Source organism: Eptatretus burgeri, chromosome 1 (assembly GCF_056783735.1).
Source record: "Eptatretus burgeri isolate ZD-2024b chromosome 1, Ebu_testis_v1, whole genome shotgun sequence".
Classification (NCBI taxonomy): domain Eukaryota; kingdom Metazoa; phylum Chordata; class Myxini; order Myxiniformes; family Myxinidae; genus Eptatretus; species Eptatretus burgeri.
This window is the reverse complement of record NC_140961.1, coordinates 107260779-107271020: the sequence shown is the minus strand read 5'-3', so window position 1 is coordinate 107271020 and position 10242 is coordinate 107260779. Positions and strand designations below refer to the sequence as shown.

Here is a 10242-nt window from a genome sequence, read left to right as displayed (position 1 = left end):
CAAGCAGTGAAAGGCATCCAGGCATGACCACACTGCGGTTGCGGACTACCCCCACCCTCCCCCTCCATTACCCTGTCTCTGTGCTCCCTTACTCTCTCCACAACCAACTTCAATGATGAATGCAAAACCTGCCGCTCCTTTTTTGCCATCCCTGCTCCCCAACAATGTTTTTTCGGTGTCATTTGATTTCGTCTTCTCCGGACAGGAAGAGACCATTCCAGCCTTGTGAAGTTCGGCTGATTGTTGATTTCAATTACAAGGCTTTTTAAATGTGTAGAATTTCAACTACACAATGGCATATTTGATACACACAATGTGGTAGGTTTATAGCGTAGTTTTACAATGTTAAAATGAAAATGTCGGAGCATTCCTGATGGTGGGTTCGGAAAGTCGTTGTTATAAGAGTTGGCAGCTTTGAAACGGCAAAAGAATCGAAGTAAATCTCCAGCAAGATAATCATTCTAGGCCAAAAGGGTCTGATTTTTCCCCCTTATTTCATCAGCTGCGAATTTTGTCTTACCCTCTCTTACCAAAACGAGCCAGGATTACCTTTCGGACCTGTAATTGTGTAGGGCTCACAAATGGCACGAGAACATGACATATAGATGAAAATGTCATCTTTTAGATATTAAAGTGCGATGCCATTGCAACTTGTAAAATAGGAGCAATTGGCTAACTTCAAGTCGGACAAAAGAGCGGTTTTGGTAAGAGAAGGTTGATATCCTGTTAACACGAATATGAAGGAGTACTTTTTTGAACCGGAGCTTTTTGTATTGTTATAAATTGTTGAGCACAGGGCAAACCTTTTTTTCAGAAAGCTACAATCATGTGAATATGTATTGGTGGCAGCACTTGAAGCTTGAATTTATTTTGTGAATATGTGCAAGCAGTTTGAATTAATGATAATTTGTATCCGCTGCATTGCTAAAAGGGCCTTAAAGTGCATATTTGCCGTATATTTGTGGTGTTTTTAAACAGGGTCAATGCTTTGCTAAAAGGCGGTGGTTTTCATAGTGTGGTTAAGTTCATTTTGCTCTTATATATATATATATATACATATATATAAAAGTATATATACTATCGTCAATGCACTGCCTGTTGTAGAAATGGAATGAAGGAGTCCAGAGTGAATTGCGTTATATTTTTATTTTTCATTTTTGGTTCTGGACTCCACGCGCAAATGGTTATGGGAGCAATGAATCAATATAACTTTGATTTAGGCGATAGTAAGCGAGAAAAAAAGAGTTACGCATATAAATAACTTGCGAAAATGTTTAAAACGCTTTCTAGGTCTAAAATTCATCGTGACGCTGCAATAGAGGGAAGGACGCTCCAGAAGCACTTTATTTTGTCGCTCTGCCAGCCAGGGCTCTTCTTCCCTTTTAGGACAGCCATGGAAAAGGCCTGCTATGCCCAGACGTCATGTGCCGCCCTCTCCTCTAATATCCCCTCTATTCCCAACAAGGCCACCATCATCCTTCCGTGCCGCTTCCGAAGCTCGTCCCCGTGTTCTCTCGCCCTCTTGTCGCCTTTTCGCTTTCTGTAGCTCCCGCACGCCGCTCCAGTGCTTGTGTGTGGTTCCGTGTCCTGTGTGCCTTTTTGTCCTGCTTGGATCTATTCTGTGTAGACTGCTTGCTCTTCTTCTTCCTCTCCCCCCCCCTCCCTTCTCTATCTCTATCTCTATCTCTCTCTCTCTCTCGCTTTCTCTCCCACCCACGGCTTGAAACCCTCTTTGCCAGTGTTTGCATGCCATTGTACGTGTGTGTTTCCAAAGCGGGAATTTTTTTCTTCCACAATTACAAAAGCCTCCCCCATGCAGAATCGATGGTTTGGTGTGCGCCTCGGTTTGATAAGTCGATTTCAGATTTTTGTATTTTTTAGAAGCGCTCCGCGATCCAGGCCATAAATGCGTGAGGTTATTGGGCCTAGTATTAATGAGTACTTCGGCAGTATGGCGCTCAGAAGGATTGGAAGCATTCCAGAAAACCGGACCATGAGTTCATAATTCACGTCAATAATATGTCCGAGGCGTTTGGGCATCATGATCCAGAATGGGAATTATATGTACATATTCAGTGCGTGTATAGGGACAATAAGCTCAAGTAGCGAATTGGTCGTCCCAATGCTGCTCGCAATTCTCCGCAAGCATGCATGCTTCCGCTCCACTCTACGGTACACAAAGCCTGTAGCTTTCCTTCTGTCTGTCCAGTAGCACAAAGCGAGTGTCGATGTCCGTCGTTTAGCTCGAGAAAAAGAAAAAAAAATAAAAAGAAAAAAAAACGTGTTTTTTTATTTGTTTGTTTTTTTGTTCCTTTTTTGATCATTGTTAAGTCGAATGACATAAATTGAAGAGACACTGTAAAACTGTACATTTTAACTTGTTAAATGGAATTTTATGGCTTATTTTGATTTTCTTACAAGATGCACATCCTGTAATTATAACAGTCAAGTCCTGTGATATTGTGTGGTCATTATTTATTGTTGGGTAATCTAAAACATTCTTTATTTTTGGTAAAGATGTGCTGTAATGAAGGTGTTTTATTTGAGATTAACTTTGGATTCCCACGTGGTACATGTGGAAATACATGAAGTGAATTAATAGAGAAAATGATATTTATCGAAATATGAAAGGGTATAAATATTGTCACGCTTGACAAACTAGACATTTGTTTAAAATGTTGCCAAGATGCAATTGTCTGTGTTGCAGCTGTCTTTGATGGTGTGTACTGTAGCATTATGTTTAGCAGCCACATGTCAATAGCGGTGGTTTGTGAGGCATTGAATAAAGTCACATGAAGGCATCGCTGAAATCGTTCGAATGCATATTGTTACAGAACCGGTGTTAGGGTACACAATGAGGGGGCCGACTCAGACTCTTCCCCACCTCTGGCCCTGCAGGCCACTGTGCCATATACGGATGCCCACCGATTGAAAGCGCCAAACCTGGCAGGGTCCTTGCCCTTTTACATTTGTATTAATTACCTTTCTGTTGCTTTGGTGATGCCATTTGACGTATGTATCCTCACTCTATTTATTACTTATGGCTGACCAGAACCATGAGTACACACTGGCTAATTGCAGAGCCAATCAATGGGGCAGAACTTCCAGTATATCGAGTCTTACACACTAAATCGAGCCAATAAAGAGAATGAGACAAAACAGGCAGGATGGAAACAAAGCATTTACCAAAACAAGCAAACATATTTACAAGAAAGGCACATTCACAGGCACAGCAAACAATCAAGAAAAGCTACAAAAGAACAGATTCTAACTCTGAGCATTTATTCCCCTTCTACAAACTTAACTTAATCAGCTACACACAGGATATAGCACCAGCAAAATCATACTGAGCAAATGTTGGGAGGAAGAAAAGGAGATGGAGGTGGAGCAAGGCATTGGTTCGGCCTTTGACTCACCATGGCACATATCGAAAGACGTGTGCTAATCCAGAAACATGATGAGTAAGGAAAGCAGAATGGTGTAAATGCATGTGACACAATGTGGGTGATGTATGCTTAAAGGAAAATGTGAGTTGCATATGTAAAGCCTTTCCCAGAAGTGTCAATTGGCAAGTCACCGACAGCTGTTTATGATTGTGATGCTCTTCGTGAGTCGAGCTGGACAAATTAACAATTATTAGAGGGATAGCAAGTGAAAGAAGTGCACATCAGTATGGAGCTATCTCCCTGCGCTTGGGACCTCCCGACTCATTAGCTCTTGCACCTCTGCCTCGTACTCGATCAGCCATTGCATGGTTCTCTCAGCGCTGTCTGGTGCAGCTCTTCCTGGCTTCGGCACAACTGGTCCTGGATTCAGCGCAGACTTCAAAGGTGGTCTCTCCACCCTCCAATGATAGAACAGGCAGGCAGGTTGTCTTGGTATCCCCAGCACGTTTCAACATCCATGATATGTCTGGCGTTCTGCCTTTTAAGCAGCTTGAACGAGGAGGAGACTTGGGGGATCAGAGATCATGGGAAGTGGGGAGCAAAGGTTATGGCTTGCCATTTGACACACGACAGCACATTCTCATTGGTGCGCACACCAGCCAACGCCTCTTTTTGCTGTCAATCATCCCTGAGTTGGAGTCCTCCTCCGAGTCAATTCTACATCTTTCTTAACCAGTTTTCCTGCCCAGCAGTTTTTCCTGCCTAGCATATTTGAAAAAATAGGGACATTGTTATCTCTTTCATCGTCTGAATAGGGGTTGTCTTTGGTGCTGCATTTCAAAATGTGGTTGTGTGTGATGCTGTCCGAGAGGGTTAATAAAAGAAAGAAAGGGAATTTACAAATAGTAGGTTGTACCTGATATATACTTGAAGAATATTAAATGATAATTTTGGAAAGAGAGAGAACCGAATTGTACTGTATGGTGAATGAAATGGCAACCACTTATCTGAGCCATGAATAAAAGAAGATTTCAAGGAAGAATAAAGGAAGAGCAGGAGCGGTATAGAGTAGGAGGAAGAAGATGTATTATTGCCCACACAACCCATATACCTCATTTCCCTGAAACAATGGGTGGGGGCCTATCTGGCCACATATACTAATGACATAACTGATTAGGGAACTCTGACTGTATGTGTCATGGATGTTTGTGCACCTGGGGGCCGATTTCGTAAGTCACGATATCATTTAGAAACGGTAGTCTGTGAAAGCTTCCTTGGACAGAAGTACTGAAATCAGTTTGTTTGTGGTTAAAATGGAGTCCCTCTCCCCCTTCTCCCACTCTCTCTCAAATCTCTCCACCACATGTCATCATAAACCGACCTTTTCTCTTCACAAAATCGAGGTTCATGGAAAAGCGAGATGATGGTGGGTTGAGAAGCAATGTATTAACAATGGGACAATGGTTGGACACAATAAGAAAGGGAATGAAAGGACAGGAAAAGAGGAGAGGAGGAAATGCAGTAACCTGCAATATGTTTGGGTTTTGTTGGGTTTGTGGGGGAAAGAAAAAGAAAAGGATTCTGGGTAGGGATGTGGGACGGTATGAGATGGTCGGTGGTGCATCGCTTGCTTGAAGCCTCTAGAATATGAAGGAAACAGTGATATAACCCTCTCTAAACGGTACCTACACAGATAAGAGTCAAGAGGAACAATATATATATATATATATATATATATATATATATATATATATATATATATATATATATATATATATATATATATATATATATATATATATATATATATATATATATATTTTCCTGGTTTTTGTAAAGGTATCAAACCTCAAACAATATCAATCAGAACTAGAGGGGGAGCACTCGGGAGAGTGCAAAACCTGCGCCGCCAATACTGCTGGGTCACTCAAGTGAACCTTATATCTTATTCATTAAATATGATGTCAACAGTGCTGACAGAGTTATAGTTTTCTCCAACATTTTTTTTTGGAGGGGGGGTGGGGAGGGGGTTGGAAATCGCTTAAAAACATGTAGAAATGCAAAAAAAAGAAATCGAAATTTTGTTGAAAAAAAGGTTGCAAATAATTTTTTTCTCTAACAATTTTTTGGGGGGAGTTGGAAATCACTTAAAACATGTAGAAATGCAAAAAAAAAAAAAAAATTTCTCTAACAATTTTTTTTTTGGTGGGGGGGTAACAATTTTTGGGGGGTTGGAAATCACTTAAAACATGTGGAAATGCAAAAAATCTTTTTGGGGGTAACAAATTTTTTTTTGGGGGGGGTGGAAATCACTTAAAACATGTAGAAATGCAAAAAAAAAAAATTTTTTTTCTAACTATTTTGGGGGGGTTGGAAATCACTTAAAACATGTATAAATGGAAAAAAAAATTTCTCTTTTTTTTCTGGTGGGGGGGTAACAATTTTTGGTGTGGTTGGAAATCACTTAAAACATGTTGAAATGCAAAAAAAAATTCTCCATTTTTTTTTTGGGGGGGGGGGTAACAATTTTTTTTGGGGGGGTGGAAATCACTTAAAACATGTAGAAATGCAAAAAAAAAATTCTCTAACAATTTTTTTTGGGGGGGGGACCAAGTCCAAAATTTAATGGTATAATCCTTGGACCATACCTAACCCCCCCACCAAGTTTCGTCGAAATCCGTCGAGGTGTTTTTCCGTAATACTGTTCACAAACAAACAAACAGAAAGGGGTGAAAACAGTAACCTCCATCCATCTTCGAAGATGACGGAGGTTAATAACAGAAGTTCAGTTGATCCTCTGGAATGAATGAATTCACTCAAACTTTTGGAGCTTACTATCAACCTTGGTCTTTCTTGTGAAAATCACATATCTAAGTTGCCTTCCAAAGCCAATTGCCAAATGGCCATCCTCCATAGTGTGGTCTTTCCAAGGCAAACCTGAACTTTTATTGACCTACAAGGCCTTTAACTGCAGCTTGATGGAATACTGCTCTCTTCCTTGAGCGTCCCTACCTCACACCTTGCTCAGCTCGACAACGTGGAAACTAAGGCCTTCAAGATGATTGAAATCTCCTAGAGCAAAGCTGATTCGATGAGCCAATCACTTTGCCATCACAGAGAGGTCGGTGGTCTCTCTATCATCTACCACCTCCTTTCTGGTCTTGCACCCTCTGCCCTTTCTGTGCTCTGTCCCTCCTCCCCCCCCCCACCCCAAGTTTCTGCAGGGTTTATGTAGTCCATCAGTAACCACCTTCTGGTGAAACTTTCAAAATGCATATTTGCTGCTCTCCTCCACTCATTGTTCATATTTTTCCCACATGTGGAACCAACTTTGCCAGTCTCTTCAATATCATTCTTTCATCCAGGTCTTCATGATAGGTGTTCACCACTATCTCCATTCATCCTCCACCCACAACCATGATCGTTTCTACCCCCATTAACCCTTCCCAAACCCACCTCTTTCCAGGTTTCTAGTTATTCCTATCACTTTTGTCATTGAGAGTTCGTGGCTGTATCCTTCTTATTCACCCCATATGTCCTCCACTACCCCTCACTCCTTCCCACATCCCTTATTTCTCCAAGTCTCCCTCTATTTTGTCGATCAACCATGCTGTTGGCGTGGCTCCCCCTTTCCTCTCTTTCTATTCCTTTTGTTCTGTTGCATTCTAATATGTTCTGTGTTCTTGCTCCTCCAAGTGCCTCGATACTGTACACAAAAATCAGGGTGCTGAGGATTAACTAGAGCATGGGAAACAGTCAGGAGATAACAAATGGATGCACTACAGCACAAGGGGAGGAATTGCAGAGGAGGGATGAGAACAGGCAGTGCTGCTGAGAGCCAGAATGGCCAAACAACATGGACTACATGCTTTTTTAAGCAACCAACATGGACTACATGCTTTTTTAAGCAACCAACATGGACTACATGCTTTTTTAAGCAACCAACATGGACTACAGAGAAACACATGCCATGCTGAAGGGAAATTGGGGTGTTATTCACTTATTCCTACATTCAAATACATTTCACACATTTCATCCGGATGGGGTGTGGCCAACGCGACTGTGTTCATGTAGTCACTATGCCATTACCACATGATTATGATTATGTAAATTGTTCCCACGGTTGTTTATTTTATGAGGGAGGTTGTCACTGTCCATGCTGGGGAATTGCCCTGAGTGTCTTGGAGGGAGACGCAAGATAAAGCTGTCTCCGAGACAAACAATCATTATATGAAACAAAACATTGAATGAACAATTGCAGGCTCCTATATAGATCCGGGCTCTGGGGTAGTTACCCCGCCTGCCCCACCCCCACCCCCCATCTCGGCACCCCTGTGGTGGGGCAGCAGACTTGAAATCTTGTCGGGAATCACTGCATTACCTTTTTCCAGAATTATAGTCTCACAAGGCAGAAAATATGGCAATGAAAGAATGGAGGTGAGTATTGAGCTTTGGCTTGAGGAAAGGCTTTCTGGCAGAACGTATGACAGCTGATGGGAAACGAGTTGAGTGGAGAGGGAGGAACACAGGAGGAGCAAGACGAGAATATAACTGGTTAAAAAGAAAACTACAAGACCATGACCACCCTCTCCGACACATCATTTGCAGTGGAAACATGTCAACCACCCCCCTCTCCCACCCCTCCACCTATTCCCCCAAGTGTGCATAATATCTACAGGGAAGCTCCTTTAACGCAGAAACTCACGTACAAATCGGATGATGACTCTATAGGTTTATTTATGATCAGTGCTTTTTCAAAAGGCCTTAAACTGTGTGCTTGAAACCGTTGTGTGTTCTTTAAGAGAAGTGTTGAGATATCACTGAGATTTGTATTCTCAGCACGATGCTAGTTTGCTGAACGTTGTGACCGTGCAAGGTCTCGTGCGTATGCTCCTGATCGTCGAACAGACGCCTTGTCGAAGCATCGAACACCGAACTCCGGTCGATTCTAAGGATCGACATCACTGAAACCGACAACGTGATGATGTATGAAAAAAAAAATTCTGAAAACCTCAGGAAATGCTCGAGAATTGCAAGCGATCGGTTTAATGTCTCTTCGAGCACGCGTGCACATCATGGGGTTGAGCAGGGAAGGAGGGGTAGAGGAGATCTTGGAGTGGGTTCACAGAGCACTTGATGGGGGAGCGATCCGTGTTCATGCGCAAGCGGCGCCTCAGCTCATTCACTCGTTTTCGGAGGTGATTCCGCATCGCCGGCCACCGTCAATGTCCGTCAGAGGCCTTCAGCCGCCGCTGGGACATGATTGCTAAATTACGCACACTGGCCAACGCATCGACAAAGGTCCAAGCGAATGACGCATGTGCATGCGCATCTCGGTACTGCATGTACAACTGAGAAAATTTAACATGGAGCAAAAAAACGCTTTCAGAGCAATGCATGTCCAGAAATTATACCGTCTTTTCCGTCTTTCGCACTAAAAATGAATAAAAAAAAAAAACTTTAAAAGTTCCCCCCGCACCATTGTTGGGTTGCTTGTTTTATGGCTCTGATAATAGGCCTAATATGATGTGGAAAAAAAAATCATTGAAATGTCTCTGCTACCACCACCTTTCCAGGAAGACCATTCCATGCATTGAATCCACCTTCTGAGGGAAGCACCCCTGCCTCAACATCGTTGTAACCCTTCTCTTCTTTACTCTCAAGATGTGGCCCCTGGTCCTATGACTGTCAAAACTACAGAAAAAAAATTATTATGCACATATTCCTTCCATAGCCTTCATTATCTGAAACATCTCCAGCAGATGTCCACACAAACGCCGCCTTTCTCATGTATAATCTCCCGTCTCCCTCAAACGCTCTTCGTAGCTAGCTCCGGAATCAATCTGGTTGCTTTATGGTGCACCCTGTCGATGACAGCTATTTCCTTCCTCAGATGTGGTGACAAAAAAACTGAACACAACATTGTATGTCAATATGCCAAAGGAGACCTCAAGATAAAGTGTTAACACCATCTCTTTTGATTTATAATTTATCTCTTTTGATTTATAATTTATCCTCCAATAGATGCAACTAAAAACACTGTTGGGGTTACCAATAGCTACCGGGCACTGAGTTGTTTGCTTACCACCACCGCCACACACACCCCCTCTCTGCTGTCAAAATAATAATAATAATAATAATAATAATAATAATAATAATAATAATTATATAAATAGGACCACTGGACCTGTAGTTTATCTGGACCCTGGCCTTATGTTATAACTCAAATTTGGCAGCATTCTGACTGGTGAGTCTGCAGAAGATTTTTAAAGGAATTTACGTGATTTCCCCCAAAATTGATAAAGTCAGCCATTTTGACACAGTTTCGGTCACGTGGTCAGCATGACCTCCGCAATTTAACATCCCTTACCATGGCCTAATGTTGAAACCTAAATTTTGTGGTATTCTGACAAGTGGGTCTGGAGAAGAAGATCTTTGAAGAAATTTACTATGTTGGCCATTTTGACGTACTTAAAGTCATGTGACCGTAACGAGGTTTGCAATTCCTGTTACATCAGTCAGGAAAGGAACATTGCTGTCAAATTTCAGCAGATTTATTCAGCGAATACATATAAATCGCAAAGTGCTGAACAAGGAAAAAATCAGTTGGTCAAGAAAAAAAAGAAAGAAAAAAATATATAAATATCATACGAATCAAAGTAGAATAGAGTCAAATTAACATGAAAAAAAATATATTCCTTTAACATCATGAGGCATAAAGATCTGCCAAGGCAGTTTCATTGGCTAAGGAGTAGAATCCTGGACGTGTCTTTACTCCAACATAGGATACTCAAATGGCTTCTTACCAAAGTAAGCTGGTATTCATTTTGCTGACCTCAGAAGGATGACAAACTGA

General features: G+C 41.7%; 1 protein-coding gene across 6 annotated transcripts in view; it reads left to right on the top strand.

Moving 5' to 3' along the window:
• Positions 1–2810, top strand: part of LOC147035139 (myelin transcription factor 1-like protein) — a 731493-nt gene extending 728683 nt beyond the window's left edge. For all 6 annotated transcript variants that reach the window (XM_085894260.1, XM_085894272.1, XM_085894282.1 and 3 more), the window contains exon 24: positions 1–2810. This exon is cut by the window's left edge. In XM_085894260.1, coding sequence (XP_085750386.1) covers positions 1–27 — 27 coding nt within the window. In that variant the 3' untranslated portion in view covers positions 28–2810.
• Positions 2811–10242: the final 7432 nt, after the last annotated feature.